Here is a 24,605-nt window from a genome sequence, read left to right on the forward strand (position 1 = left end):
AATATCACATCCTTTGTCGTCACTCTGAAGTCATAACGTTGTGCTCAATGTATATGGGGAAATAATAAATACTTATTTGCGCAACAGGCTCAGACATGTCCCAGTCTGAAAGGTCACTCCTCTCCCCTCTGATTGACACCACTGTCAACCACCACCAATTCAGAGGGACCTGTCTTTTAATGATAGTATTTAAACATTGAAATTAGGCCCGTTTGGCTGGTGGAACGAGAAAAAGGACACACTTCGCTCTGCCCCCATTTCTTTGTTGTGGAATGGCTTTAACAGAGGGATCCCACGCAGGGTGTGAAATATACACACGTGCGCACACACACACACACACACACTCCCTGACACAACTCAAAGCCCCGCCCCCTGCGCGCACACACTCTCACTGACACATACCCACACTGGTCTGCCTATACAACCCTCGCCCTTCCCTCTTCTCCCTCAGTATCCGCCTGACTTCAGTAAGCACACTGCCTCCACACCGTCTGCTTTGGGTTACACAGTCACCATCACAGAGGAACATAATACAGGACATCTATAGAGGAGCGGACAGCCCCGACAACAGTAGAGCAACATGGGGAGCAGCATGTCATGTGTTCCCCAACACAACTTCAGGTTCTCCAGCAAGAGTTTCATACGCAGGAACAGGTAAGGAAGGGCAAATCCTCACAACACATGCAGAGTCTTAATGTCATACATGTCTGGCTCGTGTGTTGTGGTATTGGAGATGGAGGGAATTCCTGGTATTTTTCACAGTGTTTGAGGTGTACGGTTTAAACGGAGGTTGGGAGGTTTATGGGATCAGAGACAGGATCACATAGGGGGTACACGAGAGCACATGAGCAGTGGTATATTTCCAACTGTGTGATACAGTTACTGTTTTCCTCTTATTTGCATCTCCCTGTTAGACTGTAGTTTTGTTTCTTGTCAGATAATCTGGTTCCCTTCCCATCAGTATCTGACCCAAATTAGAATTGAATAAAAGACAATGGTTAGGATAGAATATAATATAATGGTTAGGATAGGATATAATAGAATGGTTAGGACATAATATAATAGAATGGTTAGGATATGATATAATGGTTAGGATAGAATAGAATGGTTAGGATAGAATATAATGGTTAGGATAGAATATAATCACTGCCGGGACATAAACCGACAGACAATGTCCTAATCATGAAATAATTATTTTGGATTGTTTCGAAGTTGATTAGTATTGCTGTAAGCTTATGCTACTTTAATGTACTATCAGAGTCATGAAATTAATCAACTTTACTTATAGCCACTGAGCAAAGCAAGGGCATTGATGGTACAACTGTTATGAATTGCTACTTTACCACATGGTTCACCATTCTGGAGGCAGCCTCTATCTGTAGTATCCTTAGGGTTCTGCCAAGTAGATTTATGTTCAAATAAAAACAGAGGTTTAGTGTTGTCCAAAGTGCACCTAACCGTTGCCTCTTTAAAAGCATGCACACACTTGAAAGCGCACACTCACACACACAGGTGAATTAATTGTTCACTTGGAACAATAAATTCCGTGTTCTCACATACTCTGTGTCCTGCTCTCTCTCAATTCAGTTCAATTCAAGGGGCTTTATTGGCATGGGAAACATACAGTCGAAGTCTGAAGTTTACATACACTTAGGTTGGAGTCATTAAAACTCTTTTTCAATCACTCCACAAATTTCTTGTTAACAAACTATAGTTTTGGCAAGTCGGTTAGGACATCCACTTTGTGCATGACACAAGTCATTTTTCCAACAATTGTTTAAAGAAAGATTATTTCACTTATAACTCACTGTATCACAATTCCAGTGGGTCAGAAGTTTAACACTAAGTTGACTGTGCCTTTAATTAAACAGCTTGGAAAATTCCAGAACATGATGTCATGGCTTTAGAAGCTTCTGATAGGCTAATTTACTTCATTTGAGTCCATTGGCAGTATACCTGTGGATGTATTTCAAGGCCTACCTTCAATCTCAGTGCCTCACTGCTTGACCTCATGGGAAAATAAAAAAAATCAGCCAAGACCTCAAAAATAATTGTAGACCTCCACAAGTTTGGTTCATCCTTGGGAACAATTTCCAAACGACTGAAGGTACCACGTTCATCTGTACAAACAATAGTACACAAGTATAAACACCATGACACCACACAGCCGTCATACCGCTCAGGAAGGAGACGCGTTCTGTCTCCTAGAGATGAACATACTTTGGTGCGAAAAGTGCAAATCAATCACAGAACAACAGCAAAGGACCTTGTGAAGATGCTGGTGGAAACAGGTACAAAAGTATCTATATCCACAGTAAAATGAGTCCTATATCGACATAACCTGAAAGGCCACTCTGCAAGGAAGAAGCCACTGCTCCAAAACCGCCATAAAAAAGCCAGCCTACGGTTTGCAACTGCACATGGGGACAAAGATTGGACTTTTTGGAGAAATGTCCTCTGGTCTGATGAAACAAAAATTGAACTGTTTGGCCATAATGACCGTTGCTATGTTTGGTGGAAAAAGGGGGATTCTTGCAAGCCGAAGAACACCATCCCAACCATGAAGCACGGGGGTGGCAGCATCATGTTGTGGGGGTTCTTTGCTGCAGGAGGGACTGGTGCACTTCACAAAATAGATGGCATCATGAGACCGGAAAATTATGTGGATATATTGAAGCAACATCTCAAGACATCAGTCAGGAAGTTAAAGCTTGGTCTCAAATGGGTCTTCCAAATGGACAATGACCCCAAGCATACTTCCAAAGTTGTGGCAAAATGGCTTAAGGGCAACAAGGTCAAGGCATTTGAGTGGCCATCACAAAGCCCTGACCTCAATCCCATAGAAAATCTGTGGGCAGAACTGAAAAAGGGTGTGCGAGCAAGGAGGCCTGCAAACTCAGTTTGACTCAGTTGCACCAGTTCTGTCAGGAGGAATGGATCAAAATTCACCCAACATATTGTGGGAAGCTTGTGGAAGGCTACCTGAAGCAGTTGACTGAAGTTAAACAATTTAAAGGCCATGCTACCAAATACTAATTGAGTGTAAGTAAACTTCTGACCCACTGGGAATGTGATGAAAGAAATGAAAGCTGAAATAAATGGTTATCCTAACTGACTTAAGACAGAGAATTCTTACTAGGATTAAATGTCAGGAATTGTGAAAAAGTAAGTTTAAATGTATTTAGCTAAGGTGTAAACTTCCAACTTCAACTGTATATGTTGAAAAGGGTGGGGCTTAAGCTGCATCCCTGTCTCACCCCACGGCCCTGTGGGAAGAAATGTGTGTTATTTTGTCTATTTTAACCGCACACTTGTTGTTTGTGTACATGGATTTTATAATGTCGTATGTTTTTCCCCCAACACCACTTTCCATCAATTTGTATAGCAGACCCTTATGCCAAATTGAGTCGAAGGCTTTTTTGAAATTAACAAAGCATGAGAAGAGTTTTTCTTTGATTTAGTTTGTTTGTTTGTCAAATATGGTGTGCCGGGTGAATACTTGGTCTGTCGTACGATAATTTGGTAAAAAGCCAATTTGACATTTGCTCAGTACATTGTTTTCACTGAGGAAATGTATGAGTCTGCTTTTAATGATAATGCAGAGGATTTTCCCAAGGTTGCTGTTGACGCATATCCCACGGCAGTTATTGGGGTTGAATTGTGGATTGGGGTGATATTCCAATATCCAAATATTGGGGAAGATGCCAGAGCTAAGGATGATTTTGAACAGTTTTAGTTTCGCCAATTGGAATTTGTTGTCTGTATATTTGATCATTTCATTGAGGATTCCATCAACACCACAGGCCTTTTTGGGTTGGAGGGTTTTTATTTTGTCCTGTAGTTCATTCAAGTTAATTGGAGAATCTGGTGGGTTCTGGTAGTCTTTAATTGTTGATTCTAAGATTTGTATTTGATCATGTATATGTTTTTGCTGTTTGTTCTTTGTTAACGAGTCTAAAAGATTTGGAGAAGTGGTTTAAAGTTTCTTCGGTTTCTTATTTGAGATTGCTGAGAGGTCAGATATACTGTTAATATTTTCTACTGCTAAGTTTACACCTTCACTATTACAGTGGAACATTTTGTACAGGAAGTTGTCTAAAAGGGGTTGAATTTGTTGTTGCCTAATTGTTTTTTGGTAGTTTTCCAAACTGCATTCCTTCCATCTATAGCATTTCTTAATATTACTCTGTTCCTTTGGCTTTGATGCCTCATGATTGAGTATTGCTTTGTTCAAGTAGACTGCGATTTTGCTGTGGTCTAATAGGGGTGTCAGCGGGCTGACTGTGAACGCTCTGAGAGACTCTGGGTTGAGGTCAGTGATAAAGTAGTCTACTGTACTACTGCCAAGAGATGAGCTATAGGTGTACCTACCATAGGAGTCCCCTCAAAGCCTACCATTGACTATGTACATACCCAGCATACGACAGAGCTGCAGGAGTTTTTGTTGGTTATGTTATCATAGTTGTGCCTAGGCGGGCATATGGGGGAGGGAATGCTGTCACCTCCAGACAGGTGTTTGTCCCCCTGTGTGCTGAGGGTGTCAGGTTCTTGTCCGGTTCTGGCATTTAGGTCGCTACAGACTAGTACATGTCATTAAAGTATGGTGACTCTAGTGGGGGGATATAGGTAGCACACAGGAGGACATTTTTCTCTGTTAAGATTATTTCCTCTTGAATTTCTAGCCAAATGTAAAATGTTCCCGTTTTGATTAATTTAATAGAGTGAGTTAGTTCTGCTCTATACCAAATTAGCATACCCCCTTAGTCCCTTCCCTGTTTTACACCTGGTAGTTTGGTGGATGGGACTACCAGCTCTCTGTAACCTAGAGGGCAAGCAGTGGGTCCGTCTCCTCTATACCAGGTTTCTTGTAGGATGACAATGTCTCACATTCTCTCTCTGTGTAGTGAAAGGGCCAGGTTAGTTATTCCCTGTAGAGCAAGATAATGTGACTGCCAATCTAGTGACACAGAAAATACTAGGTTCGCAGATACCAGTCTTAGTCAATGAGTTTACATTCCTGGATTGCATTAGACAGTCAGTGTTCACATTATATTGTTCTGCTCAGAATTCAAAGAACAAGAACCTGGAATGTAGTGATCACTTTATTGATGATTGATTCATGCTTGTCAGTCTTATTTGTCAGTCATCCCATTCTGATCCGAACTTGATTACCACCAGCTCAGATGAAGTCTTTGTTTCATGCTAATGTCATTTAGATGGGCCACAGGGAGATAGAGAGAGAAACTTGAGGGAGATTGTAAAAGTTGACTCACTCTGTTATCAATGCACCGGAAATGTTTTGTTATGAAGTGGTGACACTAAAGATAACAGACGGGGTTCAGGCTTGACAAAGGAGGATATTGAAGCCTTTATTTCTTTATTCATGCACTGCCTATCTGAGACATAAGCCCGGAATGTTTTGCTCATTTAAATGGGTGATATTGAAGGGAACTGACCAAAGGGGTTTCCTGGTCAAATGTGTCTAGATTTACAACGTGAAACCAGGCACTCACTTTACACTCTCAAACTGAAAAAAGGGAACTCTTCAGAAAGGAACACATTCATCTTGAACTCATTGTTTTCATCCGCCATTGAGAAGCCAGCTGGTAGCACAGCAAACAAACAGGCTAGCTAGGCTACCTGCGTGGGAAACATGGGAGAGTGAGTTGTAACAGAAGTTTCTTTTCCCCCTTCCCTCCCGGAGCAGCAGCCGCTTGTTCCGTAAGAGGTATCCCCAGGAAGGACAGGAGAAGTCCAACAGCATCATCAATATTCTCTGCACTGTCACTCCGAGGAAGGTATGGAACGCTGGAAAACTCTCTCCCTCCCTCTTCCCCCCTTTCTCCGTCCGTCTCTCTCACTCTCCATCTTCCATTCTCTCTCTCTAAACCATGATAAATGACAGACATATTTCATGAACACACACAAATATTTTATGACAAATATTTTTCTCTCATTTCAACCATACACACTTACTATGTTGATACATGTATGTATAATCTTGGGACAACTGAATAACCTTTTTTTCAGAAAATTAACAATCAAACTTCTTTATCCCCAATTTAAGTTAGTTTTGTTTTACAAGTCAGTTAAGAACAAATTCTTATTTTCAATGACAGCCTAGGAACACTGTGTTAACTGTCTTGTTCAGGGGCAGAACGACAGATTTGTACCTTGTCAGCTCGGGGATTCGATCTTGCAACCTTTCGGTAACTAGTCCAACGCTCTAACCACTAGGCTACCTGCCGCCCCAGGTTTGTTGTGCACAATGGGCTAATATTCACGAATGTGATTGGTTGCTTGCAGGAGATGACCCATAAAGATCTGCAGAAGATCGAGAACATTAAGTGGGAACCTCCGTTCCCTTACGACCCAGCCAGTGGCTGGAAGAAAAGCAGCATCAATGTCAAAAATTATGGCAGGATGGTCCACAGCTCTAAAGTCCACTTCCGCTTTCTCCACTGCCAGGTGAGAAACTACACACACACACGCACGCACGCACGCACACACACACACACACACACACACACACACACACACACACACACACACACACACACACACACACACACACACACACACACACACACACACAGAGAGAGAGATGCGAGCACACACACATGCACACACACACAGAGAGGCGAGCACACGCACACGTCCTCTGACGGAACTGTAACCCCTCAAGTCACTTCAGATAACTGACTAACTAAATGATGAAACAACAATAAAGCACAATAAACATATACCTCCACACAGTCATTGTGGTTAATGAGGTCTTTAAACAAGCCTCAACCCCACAGTGAAACAGTGTGTTAGTCACCCCCGACGAGAGGCAAACCAAACAAACAGGTGGAGGGGACAGGATGTAGTCCTAGCTCTGCGGGTTTGTGAAACGGCTAGCTAATGCTTAGCTAACGTTGACGTGGTGACCGAGGTGGATGAATAAAACGAGGGTAGGGGACCGCAGACCGTGTCAGCATAGGGGACCGCAGGCCGCGTTTCAACACGCTGGGCACTGAAGGAATTGGGAAACAACTCCCTGAGACAACCTCAGGGCTGATCTAAGAACAGGTATACAGGAAAATACCAGCGCCCAACCGTGGGAATCGCTATCTGTCACAGATGCAATCACACTGTCAAAGAGAGTGAGAGAGCGAGAGAGAGACAAAAAAGGAGTGTTGTAATGGAGTGTCATAGGGGGAAAGAACACATTGTTTGGTAACTCAATACAACGCAGAGAGTAACTCGAGGAGGAAGTATTGCTTCACTGTTTTTGAACCTGAAAAGAATACAGGGCTAGTCTTGGCAAATGGCAGGAAGTGATTGTAAATCACAAGTGGCTCTTTGAGAAATCCCATAAATCCTCAGAATACCACAAGTCCTCATAATACCACACGTCCTCCTAATACAACAAGTCCTCATAATACCACACGTCCTCCTAATACAACAAGTCCTCATAATACCACACATCCTCCTAATACAACAAGTCCTCATAATACCACACATCCTAATTATACAACAAGTCCTCATAATACCACACGTCCTCCTAATACAACAAGTCCTCATAATACCACACGTCCTCCTAATACAACAAGTCCTCATAATACCACACGTCCTCCTAATACAACAAGTCCTCATAATACCACACATCCTCCTAATACAACAAGTCCTCATAATACCACACGTCCTCCTAATACAACAAGTCCTCATAATACCACACGTCCTCCTAATACAACAAGTCCTCATAATACCACACGTCCTCCTAATACAACAAGTCCTCATAATACCACACGTCCTCCTAATACAACAAGTCCTCATAATACCACACATCCTCCTAATACAACAAGTCCTCATAATACCACACGTCCTCCTAATACAACAAGTCCTCATAATACCACACGTCCTCCTAATACAACAAGTCCTCATAATACCACACGTCCTCCTAATACAACAAGTCCTCATAATACCACACGTCCTCCTAATACAACAAGTCCTTATGATCAAAATCTAGCACAACACTTCCTACAGATGTAAAATTACTCACAGTCAGCAAAATTAGTGCACTTTACAGGGAATCGGGTGCTTTGTTTGACGTTCATCATGTCATGATGAATCAATCTCCAAATCATTATTTGGTAACACTGCGTCATATTGCCAATCCTTTAGTCTTTCTCTGATATTCTATGTTTCCCCTAATGACCACCATAATAGACAGATAGAGGCATATCACACACACACGCACGCACGCACGCACGCACACACACACACACACACACACACACACATACACACACACACACACACAGACACAGACAGACACACTCAGTCTCTTGCACTCTCTCCTCAGGATGTGCATGATTGCTACCTGGACCTCTTCCAGACACACCTTCATTTTGTCTCCAACAACACCACTGGACTCACCTACCAGGTGAGGCTTTCCAACTGTTCTTCAAAGTCTGCCGTTATGTTATTTATGGAGATAGATTGTACTCAACATGTTGTAAATTAATGAGTAATGATTCACAAATTGATCACAAATGACAAATGGAGAGGAAATGTTTCCTATGACACAGTAGTCTCATTGCATTGATTGTAAAATAGCTCGGTATTATAAGAGCATCTGCTAAATGACTCAGATGTAATGTCGTTTTCAATCTCGTGTCCCCGTCTAAGTGAATATAACCGATACACCGATTACGTGTCCCTTGCGAACGGTTTTTGTATTGGTAAACATGGTGTGTATGACTGTCTCCTTAACCTGTCTAGTAAAGTATGAACAGTCATCAAGCAGTGTCTATATCGTGTTTGTCTATATCGTGTTTGTCTATATCGTGTTTGTCTATATCGTGCTTGTCTATAGCGTGTTTGTCTATATCGTGTTTGTCTATATCGTGCTTGTCTATATCGTGTTTGTCTATATCGTGTTTGTTTATAGCGTGTTTGTCTATAGCGTGTTTGTCTATATCGTGTTTGTCTATATCGTGTTTGTCTATATCGTGTTTGTCTATATCGTGTTTGTCTATAGCGTGTTTGTCTATATCGTGTTTGTCTATATCGTGTTTGTCTATATCGTGTTTGTCTATATCGTGTTTGTCTATATCGTGCTTGTCTATATCGTGTTTGTCTATAGCGTGTTTGTCTATATCGTGTTTGTCTATAGCGTGTTTGTCTATAGCGTGTTTGTCTATAGCGTGTTTGTCTATATCGTGTTTGTCTATATCGTGTTTGTCTATATCGTGTTTGTCTATATCGTGTTTGTCTATATCGTGTTTGTCTATAGCGTGTTTGTCTATATCGTGTTTGTCTATAGCGTGTTTGTCTATATCGTGTTTGTCTATAGCGTGTTTGTACTAGACTCAGTGACAGGGTGGGAGGCTGCTGGAGCATTACAGGATATTAGACATTATGACAACAAATGTAAGGCCTCAGACAATCATACATGCAACCTGGCTGGCTTTAGTTTCACACCAATTAATAGTGATATTTGCCTAAGTAGAAATTCCAAAACTGAAACGGAAAAACGAGCACATTTGACCATTGATGGTCATAAGATCCCAAAAAAATCAGAAGCTATTTTGAATACATTTTCTTGGTCCTAGAGTCATGAAATGTTCAGAGTCCATAAAGGGGAGTGACTGCTTTCAATGAATGTAAAACTATAACATTTGTCAACAATTTAATTATAAGGTATTATCCATGCTTTAAAAACAGTGAAACCCATCCTTTTTTTAAAGTATATTTCTATGGTCATGACAATGAAACTGTATGGTTCAAGGGAATGATTGAATGACTAAGATTTGACTTGTGTTTTGTGCATGCAGGGGACTCTTCCTTTGAAAGAGCTCACCATCTGCAACCTGCAGCAGAACTGTAACCACAGCCAACTCCAGGAATTTGCCTTCCAGATCAACGGTTAGTTGGCCTTTTACTTGAAAGGGAAAAACAAATTGACTCCTTGTGGTAGAAGTGGCATTCATAAATAGCAGAGCATGGAGCGCTGAGATGTCGAAATCACTTTCTTCATGTTTTCTATTGACTATAGCCAATCTGTGTTGAGTTGGCATTGGACCGCCGTGATTTTATAGTTGATTCACAGGCTAACCTCAACCCTTTCTGTAACTCAGCTGTGTGGTAGGCGACGTTCTATTCTCACCGACTGAAACAAAGAAAATCTAGTTCAGGAATTTGTAAAAGCTACTTTGCATTAAGTAGTGACTAAATGCCCCTCTTCTTTCAACCAATCTCAAAGCTACTTGAGATGTGTGCGAAATAACTTGACTGTCACTTATATCTTGTATTGCTGTCAAAAACTCAAAACGAAGCGCAATGGTTCTCAAGTTTTGTTTCTTTCTCAGCAAAGACAGGCAGAGCCCATATTCACGTTCACAATCCCAAACTGCAACCACCCACTATTTTCAAATGGTGGCGTTTCCTATATTCCGGTGACTCAAAAGTGCTGTGACCTATTTCACCTCCACACAACCCCAAGACTAACTAGAGTCGCCTCTCTCAGCCCTCAGTCAGGGGGCCAAGCCGCTCTTGAAGGCCCCTCTTGTTGTGCGACAGGTGCTCCTGAACTCGCTCAGCTGTCAAGGCAGAAAGGCCAGCGCCAGCTCTAAGCCCTATCAAGACATTTAATCTATTGCACATTCCAGGGGCATCCTACTTAATGCCTGCTAGTTTTGCCCCTTAGAATCTGGGCTCACATCCACAAACTGTCTCAGAGTAGGAGTGCTGAACTATGATCAGTTGTACCTTATAGATATTAATGAATAAGATGATATGGACAGATCCTAGATCAGCACTCCTACTCTGAGAGGCTTTGTGGATATGGGCGCTGATCTCTAAATGTTCCTGGACTTCATTATCAACTTGACTGCATCTTTGATAGTGATAGGAAGTAGTTGCAAAATTAATTTGAGCATGGTTGATGGATTTGTGCCTTAGCCAGCTTCTCTGTCGTCCATTCTATGGCATGGCAATTATTGTCAGAGGGGTCTGTTAAAGCACAGACATACCTGGCAACCGGGCTAGAATTGGAATGTATTTAGGATTTAAATGTGTTTGATGAGGGGATCTTGGGCATTTCTCTGCACTCAAGATGACACACATTGTGAATAAAAGTCATTGACACGTAAAGTCAGCTCAAGTCACAGAGAATTCTTTATCATTCACATCCTGTTTTTGAAACGGAAGAGATCTCCACTGTCAAACGTTTTCTTCGCTACCCATGGCCAAAACATTTATATTTCCCGGAGAAAACTGATTTAATAAACTGTTGTATTTCAGATGTTCTCTCTGTTCTGAGAGCCTTTATTTACCTGCAGGGAGGCTGTAGTAGACTTCACTGGAAACACACGTAGAATAACATGACAAAACTCCGAGTGAAGTGAGATGTTGTGCGCAGCGATAACCCTGAGTAAAAATCTTCCTCATTGCTACATTGCTGAATCAGCTTCACTGTAAACTGACCAGCAGTTGACTTAGCATGACATACTAGGAACATGTAAGGTCCCGAAAACTGACCTAAAAAATCCTGGAAAGTTAATTGAAATTATAAGTTTGTGTCATGTTGCGCCACATTTTTTCATAACATTTTTGTAATTCCATTCTGATAGAGATGTATGTGAAATGAGGATGAGACAGATGACAGGGTAATCACAGCCAGGAAAAGAGTAGTGGATGAATGGACTCAGTCCAGAGTCGACAGCGCTACCGCTAGTCCAGACTCTCACACGTCAGTTAAGGTGGACAGGTCAGATCAATAGGCCTCGGCTCCTGAAATATTTCACAACCCGACAAGCCTTGGTTGGGTTTGAACTTTGGCTGTACTCACGTGAACCATGTGAAAATGCCTCCTTCAAGGGAGTGTGATGATCAAGATCTAAAATGAAGGCTGGAACAAGGAAAAAGAAAATCAACTAACGAGAGCAGCATGGCCGCCGTTTAGAGAAGCAGCCAGCTGGCAAGGCAAGCATTCCGGACAATGACAAAGGGGCTGGAATGAGAGGCTGCTATCTCTAGTATGTGTAGTAGGGCTGATAAAGGGAGATTCCTGCTCTATTCACTGCAGGTCCTGTAGGCTACATTCCTGTTGGGAAGGAAGGCAGTCCAGAGGGAGGTGCCTTGCTTCCCCACTAGGTGAGCTGTTATGAGGCCAAAGAGAGCAGGGCCCATATGTAGCAAGCGTTTCAGAGTAGAAGGGCTGATTTAGGATCGGTTTGGCCTTTTAGATCACAACGGATAAGATGACATGGACTTGGGAACCTGATTCTAGATCAGCAGTCCTGCTCTGAGACACTATGAATACCGGCCGAGGTTGCAAGCGCTCTCCTGTAGTAGTTTACATGTAAGTTATACCTAATTCACACATGATTTACTGTATGTTTCCTGGAAAAACATTTTTGGGGTATTGCTTGTATGACCTCCTTTCAAACAGTCATCTTTTTACCACATTCTTGCCGGCGTAAGCCTTTTATATATCCTGTGCGCATGCCGGCACTGTTGACGAGTGGGAAAAAATCCATTAAATATACACCATTACGAAGTTTGAAATGATCCGATAATAATTTGTTTATAATTTGTCCATAAGAGACATTAAGACTAATACAATTTATTATCAAAAGAAAAGCATATTTTGCTTTTTAATTACGTTACTGGTCTGTGCAGCCTATAGGCTACATCGCTATGCAGTGGTGTAAAGTACTTAAGAAAAATACTTTAATTTTTTTGGGGGGGTATCTGTACTCTACTTTACTATTTATATTATTGACAACTTCTACTTTTACCCCACTACATTCCTAAAGAAAATAATGTACGTTTTATTCCATAGTTTTCCTGACACCCAAAAGTACTCGTTACATTTTGAATGCTTAGCAGGACAGGAAAATGGCTCTGATCTGGCGGACTCACTTAACCCAAATGCTGTGTTTGTAAATTATGTCTGAGTGTTGGAGTGTGCCCCTGGCTATCGGTAAGTAAAACAAATATAAAAAATCATGCCGTCTGGTTTGCTTAATATGAGGATTTTTTGATACTTAAGTATCTTTTAGCAATTACATTTACTTTTGATATTTAAGTATATTTAAAACCAAATAATTTTACTTGAGGTATTTTCTATTAAGATATCTTTACTTTTACTCAACTATGACAATTGGGTACTTTTTCCACCACTGTGGTTGTGCCACGCAAATGAAATCAATAGTTTATTATTTTGTTCATTAAACAGACAAGACATTCTTACATAATTGCGCATGGGCTCATCTGGAAAAGAGAGGTTATGTGTAGCTCAAGAAATTCATTCATATTAACCCATCGTTCAGTGGCTAAATATTATTCCTAATACTGCAGTAAATAAATCACCAGCCAATGTGATCACACCATCGTGTGCTCTCTCCTTTCAAACTACCCAGTTATTTTGACAGATAAACTACAAATGGCTAGTAGTTAGATATGTATGCATATTAACCCATCATTTATTAACTAAATATCAGTGGCCTTTAAATATTTACCTGTCAAAGTCAAGAAAAAATATGAAATGGCAGTGTGCGTTCCCCCAAGCCAAATGCCAAGGCACTTCTGTGACAATAGACATGAATAGCTCAAGGACAGAACTACATACATTTAAATGGAGAGAATAAATGCAATAAAATAATTTCTGTGAAGCTGTGTCTGTAAAAAGTTGGCGGCATGCTAAAGTTGGTGTGTTTTTGTCTTAGTTTGAAAGGGATATCAGGCTACAGGGTATCTTCTGGGGAAGTTTGACAGAATGTGTAATTAACATGACGGAAAGCTCTACCTCTACAGTATTTTCACAATACTTTCTTTGTGAAATAGTGGTAAAACCAAAAGTCTGATTTACTAGCGACGACAAGCTTCCAGTTGCATAATGTACAACCTTCTATTTGTAAATGGATAGGGTAGGGCTTTAGCAGGAAGCGCTGGTGGCCATCTCCTCTCTGACCTCATGACCTTTGACCCCTGCAGGTGTCAGCCTGAACCCCATCATCGTCTATTGCTCCAACCAGGAGGAGATGGACATGTGGTTCGGCCTGCTCAAAGAACACATCGAGATCAACGGGGGCACCCCCATCGCACCTATCGAGACCTACACCAGGGTTAAGGTAAGGAAATAATACTATGTTTCATTGATATGGCAGTGCAGATGACAGAAATGGAGGCCAGTTAAAGAGACCAGTTAAGGAGGCACAAGTAGGAGCTACACCCTGGGTTGATCCTGAGGGTAAAACAGCAATCAATCAACAGGATGTGTTGAGTCATGTAGGTCACGGCTGTCTCTTCCTGAGTGCATGATCCATTCCCAGGGAGCGGTCATGACTGTGGCCACACCACAACCACATCACTAGACTCACATCTGCACTGGGTCAAAGTATGGTTACACCAACAGGTGTGGAAAAGGCTGATCATACACATTCAATAGTGGACGAAATATAGGGCATCTACACAAGCAGGTTTGACCAACGGTATAACCCAATGCATGTTCTGAAAAGCAAAGAAAAAAAGCATTCATGCAACATTCTTCCTGTATCACTTCCAATAGTGACAGCTAGTGTAGGAACAATTGTTGTTTCGTTATACAGTATTCTCGCCCAGGAAGTATGATAGTATTTAAGTATGATTGCGTCACTATCAGAGAATGAAAAGCCCCATCATTATAGCAATAATAGCTCATACTGTGGAGAAGTTCTGTATGTGTTTAATGTTTATTTCTTGTAACTGGTTGGGTGAGGTAGATTATTTCCATGCCTCGCTAATGTAAACGTGTCTACCTGTTTCCTGCAGAATGTAAAGGAGAACACGGAGGGGAGAGAGGAGCTGAGGAACTCAATCAGTAAAGACCCCATCTATGAGTGGGAGGGTTCTCAGCGTGAGAGTCTGGGGCCCATCACTTTCGTGACCAAAGTCAGTCTGCAGCACCTCCCCTGCCAGGTACAACACCCACCTCCGCTCACCTTTCTTTGGCTTATGATGCGCCTATGGTGCATTGTAACCTGACACTGAAACATTATAACCTGACAGTGAAACATTTTAATCTGACAGTGAAACATTATAATCTGACAGTGAAACATTATAATCTGACACTGAAACATTACAATCTGACAGTGAAACATTATAATCTGACAGTGAAACATTATAATCTGACACTGAAACATTACAATCTGACAGTGAAACATTATAACCTGACAGTGAAACATTATAACCTGACAGTGGAACATTATAATCTGACAGTGAAACATTACAATCTGACAGTGAAACATTATAACCTGACAGTGAAACATTATAACCTTTGATATTAGAACATGACTGATTATTGATTGTAGAGACACTTTTTGATATTCAAATATCACTCAAACGAAGAAGCCTGTATATACAGTCCGCATTGCTCATAAATAGATTAGACACATTTTAAGAAAGATGAATAAGAGAATGTATTCATGGTCTTGACTGTTGCTATCTTGTTTTGTGAAACCAGACAATTTATGGAACTGTCCATTAGACAGTTATGACTCCAACCTGTTATCAGGCAGATAGCGGGGATCTGAGAATGAGGAGTAAATGTAACATTATCAATCAACAACATCTACCTTAGAGCCCACTGACTCTCTCTCTCTCTCTCTCTCACACACACACACACACACACACACACACACACACACACACACACACACACACACACACACACACACACACACACACACACACACACACACACAATTACTCTTTCGCAACTTCACCATAGCCTCACCACAACGTAAGGAGTGAGCATTGTTGTCTGCTGGGACTCTAAACCTTGAGGGAGTGTATGGGCAGAACACTAGTCTACTACAGTTACCACAGCACTTACTCCCTAGGTCTCTTACACTCCTACAAGACGTGACGTTACTCTGCTAACCGAGCGAGAAAGTAACCAAGGAAATACATGATGCTGACTAGGCTTAATCCTATAAAACAGCAACGCTCATGTAGCCGGCGGGTGAATCGGCCAATTAACGTTTGATGGGAACTGGCGGTAGCCTGATGGAATTCTTACGAAGGGAGATTGAAGGGCTTGTAAACTGGGTGTGTGAGAGGCAGTTGCTTAGCTCACGCAGCAACTTGACTCACCTCACAGCTGGAATGTCAGCTGTCTGCCAGACACGCCCTCGGCAGGGTGGAGAAACACGCTCACGGGCATACACACACACACACACACACACACACACACACACACACACACACACACGGTCAGGGAGATAACAGCCTACTTAGCTACTACACTGAAAAAAAATATAAACGCAATGTAAAGTGTTGGTGCCATGTTTCATTATCTGAAATAAAATATCCCAGAAATGTTCCATACTGTACGCACAAAAAGCTTATTTCTCTCAAATGTTCTGTACACATTTGTTTTTATCCCTCTTAGTGAGCATTTCTCCTTTGTCAAGATCAAATCAAATCAAATTTGATTTGTCACATGCGTCGAATACAACAGGTTTAGACCTTACTATGAAATGCTTACTTACAAGCCCTTAACCAAGAACACAGTTTTAAGAAAAATAAGAGTTAAGAAAAATATTTACACAATAAACTAAAGTAAAAAATTAAAGAGAAACAATAAGATAACAATGCCGAGGCTATATACAGGGGGTACCTGTACCCAGTCAATGTGCAGGGATAGAGGTTAGTCGAGGTAATTGAGGTGATATGTACATGTAGGTAGAGGTAAAGTGACTATGCAAAGATAATAGATAATAAACAGTGAGTAGCAGCAGCGTAAAAAAAAAGTGTGCGGGGGTCAATGCATATAGTCTGGGTAGCCATTTGATTAGCTGTTCAGCAGTCTTATGGCTTTGGGGGTAGAAACTGTTAAGAAGCCTTTTGGACCTAGACTTGACGCTCTGGTACCGCTTGCCGTGTGGCAAGCGGTACCAGAGAGAACAGTCTATGACTAGGATGGCTGGAGTCTTTGGCAATTTTTAAGACCTGTTGCCGCCTGGTACAGAGGTCCTGGATGTCATCAAGCTTGGCCCCAGTGATGTACTAGGTCATATGCACTACCCTCCGTAGAGCCTTGCGGTCGGAGGCCGAGCAGTTGCCCTATCAGGCGGTGATACAACCAGTCAGGATGCTCTCGATAGTGCAGCTGTAGAACAACTGAAAAGGTGTGGCATATCAAGAAGCTGATGATTATCAAGCTGATTAAACAGCATGATTATTACACATTACACAGAGGAGTATTTCTGTCTGTAATAAAGCCCTTTTGTGGGGAAAAACTCATTCTGATTGGCTGGGCCTGGCTCCCCAGTGGCTGGGCCTGGCTTCCAAGTGAGTGGGCATATGCCCTCCAAGGCCCACCCATGGCTGCACCCCTGCCCATTCATATTTCAATTGACTGATTTCCTTATGAACTGTAAGTCAGTAAAATATTTGAAATTGTTGCATGTTGCGTTTATATTTTTGTTGAGTAGATTTCAATGTAAGGGCCTTCTATATTTGACACAGAAAGCCCAGTAGAACTATGTAACTTATTGCATCTGATGTGAAAACACATGGCACTTCAATTAGTCAAGATACATTGACAGGATATAGACATTTTAATCAATTAGCTAATGCAGTGAGAGTTGATTGTTTCTATTGTGTCCAATACAGGAGCAGAGTGACAGACTACTGGTGATGTACCCAGCCACTCTGATCATCCTATCAGAAGAGAGCCACGGACTTTTCTACAAGGTACCTTTCATTCGTCCCATTGAACCATACAGATGTAGGATCTTAATTTGAGCCATTTTTCTTTTTTTAATTTTAAATTTTTTTTTTTGAATTTTTACCCCTTTTTCTCCCCAATTTCGTAGTATCCAATTGTTGTAGTAGCTACTATCTTGTCTCATTGCTACAACTCCCGTACGGGCTCGGGAGAGACGAAGGTTGAAAGTCATGCGTCCTCCGATACACAACCAACCAAGCCGCTGCTTCTTTAACACAGCGCACATCCAACCCGGAAGCCAGCCGCACCAATGCGCCGGAGGAAACACCGTGCATCTGGCCACCTTGGCTAGCATACACTGCGCCCAGCCCGCCACAGGAGTCGCTGGTGCGCGATGAGACAAGGACAACCCTACCGACCAAGCCCTCCCTAACCCGGGCGACGCTAGGCCAATTGTGCGTCGCCCCACGGACCTCCCGGTCGCGGCCGGTTACGACAGAGCCTGGGCGCGAACCCAGGACTCTGATGGCACAGCTGGCGCTGCAGTACAGCGCCCTTAACCACTGCGCCATCCGGGAGGCCCCATTTGAGCCATTTTTCTACAGCAGGAAAATAATCCTGCCACAACAGGAAATGTGAATTATTATGTGGATTATAATTAATGGCCATTTTTTGTAGGGTTTGATATATTTTCTGTTAGGGCAAATCAAGTCTGACGTTTTAAATGGAAATGACAAACTAGAAGCCTTTTAAAACCTCAAATACACTACAAGTTTCCACTTCCTGCTGCGCAGAAATATTCTCAGCAACAAAAGAGTGATGCAATTAAGATAATACATCTGTAGATGTAGACTCTTAGCTAGCCTGGTCCCAGATCTGTTTGTGCTATCAAATCAAATCCTTGTCATGCCAAAAAGTGGCAAGGAATTGGCATGATAGCACAAACAGACTGGCATTCAGGCTAACTCTTATGTACATTATGTACTATACATAATGTACTCACCCCAAGAGCTCATATACAGTAAGTGACTCATATCCTTGATAATGCTTGAGGGCCTTATTTGTCATGTTCCCTCTGATCTGTCTTTGAATCAGAAGTGTGTGAAATTGTATGTATAACGGTGTGTGTGTGTGTGTGTGTGTGTGTGTGTGTGTGTGTGTGTGTGTGTGTGTGTGTGTGTGTGTGTGTATGATTGCAGGGGAAACTTCCACTTAACATGGTCACTGTGACCACACCCTGCCAGGACGTCAAGCCCAACACCTTCATGATTGAAGGTAAATTGACCACGATGTCACACTTATTGTGCAAGCCTCCCCTCAAATACAACATATGTATATGACACAGGTCTGTTGTGACGTATAGATTTTAATGAAGGCGGGTGTTTTGTCGACATTTCCAAATGTCAGAAAACAAGAAACGTTTTTATGCCCAAATATTGATATAATCACCATCATATCGAAGTAAACTTGGAGTCACACGATGACATGCTGTGTGGTCCTCCTACTACGAAAGGCATGCAGTTTATTAGGCTACAAAGGAAATCAATTACGATGAATTTATCAGGGTGGTGAAAGTGCAAGGTGATGAGCTTGATGCTCCTTTCCAATAAATATTAAGGGACTTATTCTGGTGACGTGATGATCAACATCTTCTGTTTGACGAATACAAATAATCTCGCTCTTTGGTCCATAATAATCTCATCATGTAGGCTATATGTGCGCTCTACCCAATGTGGCTCTAGCTAACAGCCCAACATGTCAATACCAGAGTGGGCACACTTGCTATATCTCAAAAATGTTTGTGAGAAAACCATCAGTAGAGTTGAAAATGCGATGGGAACCCTATTAATTTGTATCTTTTATTCGGTACGTATGAATTTAACCACAAAAGGTATTTTGTCCCCAATTGAATGCAAATCTAGCTAATGTCACTGAACATTGCCTCATGCACATTCAATGAGTGACCTTACCCATTGTTTTGCCCTGCTGTCACAGGCAAGATGATAAACCCTATTGTGGTGTCCTGTTTGGATAAGAGGGAGTTCTATGACTGGATCCAGCACTTCAAAGCCTTCAATGTCCCTGTGGTCAGCCCCCCACCCCCCGTTTATGACATCATCTACACCCCCACAGCGAAAAAGGTGAGACATTAGATTAGGACAACAATGCCCTTCTGGGTTTTAACTGTGTCCATTCCCTTGTTGTCAGTTCTTAACATGTAGTGTTGTATTTTTCACACTAGGCTCCAGAGGTTGATAGGTGGAGTTGGAACAGCCGGAGCCAGAGCCGGAGTGAGTCTCTGAGGCTGGGGCAGTCTGCTGGGAGTGAGTCTCTGAGGCTGGGGCAGTCTGCTGGGAGTGAGTCTCTGAGGCTGGGGCAGTCTGCTGGGAGTGAGTCTCTGAGGTTGGGGCAGTCCGTTGGGAGTGATTCTCTGAGGTTGGGGCAGTCCGCTGGGAGTGATTCTCTGAGGCTGGGGAAGTCCCACAGTGGACGGGGGTCTGGTTCCGGGTCCCAGCATCTCCAGTTCCCCCCTAGACACGCGGACAACCCTCTGTCCCCAGGCTACACAGAACCCCTATGTGTAAGTTTGCACTTGAATACTTTCTACCAGGCCTGGATCAAATACATATGTCAGACACATTCAAATGACAAAATAAGCTAAATGAAGCACTTGTCAAAGTATTTGAAATGTTTTTGAGACAGTTCTGCTTTCTACAAAGAAATTAGGGTGAAATGGAATGTGTGCTACTTCCATGTGAACTAGGCCACTCAAAGCGAATTTATTTACCTTTACACTACGATGTTGGGTGTTGTAAGGCTCTGCCTTGTGGTGGTAATTTTTATGTAGCCGGTATATATAGGATCTGATATCCATATCATTAAAGTGCTTGTTTGTTTTGGTGGAGTTGAGCTCAGCATTTTCCAAATGTGAATTATTAACAAAGGTTTAGACTGTGCCTCTCCTGGTACAACCCAAACCAATGCTGAAGTTCTTAAACCTCTCGAAAACGAGATATTTTGTTGTGTTTTCCTCCTCTGAAATAACACCATTAAGATAACTTTGACCATGAGAAATGAGGGGCACTTACACGCTGCCTCAGCAATCAATAGGTTAACTGATAACGGAGAGTGTTTCAGATTCAGCAGAAGTTGCGTACGCTATCAAGACCTTGAGTTGACTTCCTGAAGAGAGAATGACCCTACAGACTGGTCACTCATCCAATTAGCTTATACTGGGGAAGGTGTTGTGCCCACAAGACATGTTGTTCTTGGTGTGTGTGTGTAGAGTTTAGTTTAGAAACATTTATTTGAGTGTCACTCCACAATGATACATCACTTCGATTTTTTTTACCACATTGTGGACAGACCCCTCAAATTGAGTTGAGACACTAAAAGCAATAGAGTCAAACATGGTACAGAAGTAATCTATTAATACATTGCATCATTTATACACATACAGTATATGCATAAACAAAAAACAAAGTACAGTCGATAAAAGGACATTTAGGTAATTATAAAGAAACGTCTCCATTGGAGGATAAGGTGGCAGGCTTTGACGCAGGCATTTACATTATTGTTACCTGATAAAATTTCACATAATGAATTATTTTCATTTAGACTGTTAACATTTTCATTTTGGCTGGAGAGCTGAAGAAAAAGATCATTCCTAATGTTGTTGTACAGTAAGGGAAAAAAGTATTTGATCCCCTGCTGATTTTGTACGTTTGCCCACTGACAAAGAAATGATCAGTCTATCATTTTAATGGTAGGATTATTTGAACAGTGAGAGACAGAATAACAACAACAAAAATCCAGAAAAACGCACGTCAAAAATGTTATAAATTGATTTGCATTTTAATGAGTGAAATAAGTTTTTGACCCCCTCTCAATCAGAAAGATTTCTGGCTCCCAGGTGTCTTTTATACAGGTAACGAGCTGAGATTAGGAGCACACTCTTAAAGGGAGTGCTCCTAATCTCAGTTTGTTACCTGTATAAAAGACACCTGTCCACAGAAGCAATAAATCAATCAGATTCCAAACTCTCCACCATGGCCAAGACCAAAGAGCTCTCCAAGGATGTCAGGGACAAGATTGTAGACCTACACAAGGCTGGAATGGGCTCCAAGACCATGAGAAGGTGACAACAGTTGGTGCGATTTTTCCCAAATGGAAGAAACACAAAATAATTGTCAATCTCCCTCAGCCTGGGGCTCCATGCAAGATCTCACCTCGTGGAGTTGCAATGATCATGAGAACGGTGAGGAATCAGCCCAGAACTACACTGGAGGATCTTGTCAATGATCTCAAGGCAGCTGGGACCATAGTCACTAAGAAAACAATTGGTAACACACTACGCTGTGAAGGACTGAAATCCTGCAGCGCCCGCAAGGTCCCCCTGCTCAAGAAAGCACATATACATGCCCGTCTGAAGTTTGCCAATGTACATCTGAATGATTCAGAGGACAACTGGGTGAAAGTGTTGTGGTCAGATGGGACCAAAATGGAGCTCTTTGGCATCAACTCAACTCGCCGTGTTTGGAGGAAGAGGAATGCTGCCTATGACCCCAAGAACACCATCCCCACCGTCAAACATGGAGGTGGAAACATTATGCTTTGGGGGTGTTTTTCTGCTAAGGGGACAGGACAAATTCACCGAATCAAAGGGACAATGGATGGGGCCATGTACCGTCAAATCTTGGGTGAGAACCTCCTTCCCTCAGCCAGGGCACTGAAAATGGGTCGTGGATGGGTATTCCAGCAGGACAATGACCCAAAACAAACGGCCAAGGCAACAAAGGAGTGGCTCAAGAAGAAGCTTTTTAGGTCCTGGAGTGGCCTAGCCAGTCTCCAGACCTTAATCCCATAGAAAATCAGTGGAGGGAGCTGAATCCCTCCTGAGATGTGTGCAAACCTGGTGGCTAACTACAAGAAACTTCTGACCTCTGATCGCCAACAAAGGTTTTGCCACCAAGTAGTAAGTCATGTTTTACAGAGGGGTCAAATACTTATTTCCCTCATTAAAATGCAAATCAATTTATAACATTTTTGACATGGGTTTTTCTGAATTGTTTTGCTTTTATTCTGTCTCTCACTGTTCAAATAAACCTACCATTAAATGTCCATCACATGATATGTTACGAATTACAATTCATATAATATTTTACGAATTTCAGAAAACATACAATATGTTATGAATTTGCTAAATGTATGATATGTTACGAATTCTAGCTAGGTAGCAAGGTGGCTAACTTTAGCTTGCTGGCTAACATTAGCTAGGCAATGGAATTAGGGTTAAGTTTAGAAGTTATGTTAAAGGGTTAGGTTTAGGGAAAGAGTTAGCTAAAATGGTTGTGGTTAGAGGGAGAGTTAGCTAACATGCTAAGTAGTTGCAAAGTAGCTAAAATGTAGTAAGTACTTGAAATGTTGCAAATTAGTTAAAATGCTAACGTTTTCCATGATGGAATTCGAACTCTCAACCTTTAGGTTGCTAGACATTCGCTAACATGCTAAGTAGTTGCAAAGTAGCTAAAAAGTAGTAAGTACTTGAAAAGTTGCTAATTAGCTAAAATGCTAAAGTTGTCCGTGATGAGATTCGAAACCTTTGGGTTGCTAGACATTCACGTTATACTCCCACCCATCCACCCTGACCAACGACCCTACTTTAGTTTTCCCTTAAGTAACCATCTGTCCTATGTAACCATGCCCAACTTAACATATCATACCAATTTGGGTTTCCAGGAGTTACATTTACTATGTTACGTCAAGTCTATTAGACGAGGCTGTTATCTAGGGGAGTGTTTTTGTATCTACCAGTCTCAATAGAATGAGGGGCCACTCCACATCTACATTTTTCAAAAGAGCTTCGATTTTTGCTTGGTTAAAACTTTCCGTACATAGGGTTCAGTCCCAAAAGTGCGTTTAAAAAGGCAGTAGTTGCGCTGTTTGTTACTTTCAGGTTTATTTATCAGTTGGTACCACTTTAGTTCATTGCTCTCGAAAAGTGCTGATTCAAAAGCATTACGGTCATTTCTAGAATACACTCCATCTGTATCAGTGAGCTTAGTCATATGGATGGACTGTGTGTGTGTGTGTGGCCTACTCCAAGCTACTGAACTGCACCTCTGCAGTACCAATTAAGATGATTGAAACCTTCAACTTTCCTTGCTTAGATTTTGGCAACAGATAACATAAGCTAAACTTATTCAAATAAAGCAGGAATCCAACCTAAGGGGGGGTAGGAACAAAAGCATCAGGTGTGCCAGATTCCAAGTTTCTTTGAATAGCACACTTTGGGCCGGTTTCCCGGATCTCTATTAAGCCTACACCTTGACTCAAAAGTTTGCTCAATGGAAAAGTATTGAGGATTGAGTAGTAGAATCAGTGTTCATTCACATCACCCTAGCTTGTTGCAATGTCACCGAGCATACTTGACCTTTGCCCCCTGTCTCTGTGTGTCCTTACAGTACATCTCCAGTCGGCCCTGCTCTACTGAGACAGCTCGGCTGGGCAGCCGCAGTAACAGCGTTTCGTCCCACGCCGCCAGGTCCGAGCGTGACCCCCGACCTTTGTCACAGCGCTGCTCCTACCTCCCCCATGAGGGGCCGGTGGTGCTGTCCCCTGTGTACAACACCCCCTACTCAGGCCTGCACCGTGACCGCGCCAGTACCCCGCAATGCCTGGAGAAAGCCACCCTTGTCAAGGTACTAACTTCAGCCTGGCGGCTAACTTGATTTTGGAATATTCCCTCTGAGACTTATCTTTGCATTTGGCATTTTAGTCATTTAGCAGACACGCTTATCCAGAGCAATTTACAAAAGCAATTAGGATTAAGTGCCTTGCTTAAGAGCACCTGGACAGATTTTTCACCTAGTCGGTACATCATGGGTACTAGAACTAAAAT

The 24,605-nt window shown here is 42.1% G+C and overlaps 1 protein-coding gene across 2 annotated transcripts in view; it reads left to right on the forward strand.

Moving 5' to 3' along the window:
* The first annotated feature begins 449 nt into the window (after positions 1-449).
* LOC139416460 (pleckstrin homology domain-containing family N member 1-like) overlaps positions 450-24,605 on the forward strand; it is a 28,817-nt gene continuing 4,661 nt past the window's right edge. Inside the window, exons 1-12 of one of the 2 annotated variants that reach the window (XM_071165079.1) lie at positions 450-654; positions 5,708-5,798; positions 6,307-6,468; positions 8,348-8,428; positions 9,822-9,912; positions 13,987-14,123; positions 14,803-14,949; positions 17,650-17,730; positions 18,904-18,979; positions 19,700-19,845; positions 19,947-20,285; positions 24,169-24,405. In XM_071165079.1, coding sequence (XP_071021180.1) covers positions 581-654; positions 5,708-5,798; positions 6,307-6,468; positions 8,348-8,428; positions 9,822-9,912; positions 13,987-14,123; positions 14,803-14,949; positions 17,650-17,730; positions 18,904-18,979; positions 19,700-19,845; positions 19,947-20,285; positions 24,169-24,405 — 1,662 coding nt within the window. In that variant the 5' untranslated portion in view covers positions 450-580. The remainder of the gene's footprint in view (positions 655-5,707; positions 5,799-6,306; positions 6,469-8,347; positions 8,429-9,821; positions 9,913-13,986; positions 14,124-14,802; positions 14,950-17,649; positions 17,731-18,903; positions 18,980-19,699; positions 19,846-19,946; positions 20,286-24,168; positions 24,406-24,605) is intronic. The other variant, XM_071165080.1, reaches the window with a different exon arrangement.

The sequence above is a fragment of the Oncorhynchus clarkii genome, chromosome 9 (assembly GCF_045791955.1).
Source record: "Oncorhynchus clarkii lewisi isolate Uvic-CL-2024 chromosome 9, UVic_Ocla_1.0, whole genome shotgun sequence".
Classification (NCBI taxonomy): Eukaryota; Metazoa; Chordata; class Actinopteri; order Salmoniformes; family Salmonidae; genus Oncorhynchus; species Oncorhynchus clarkii.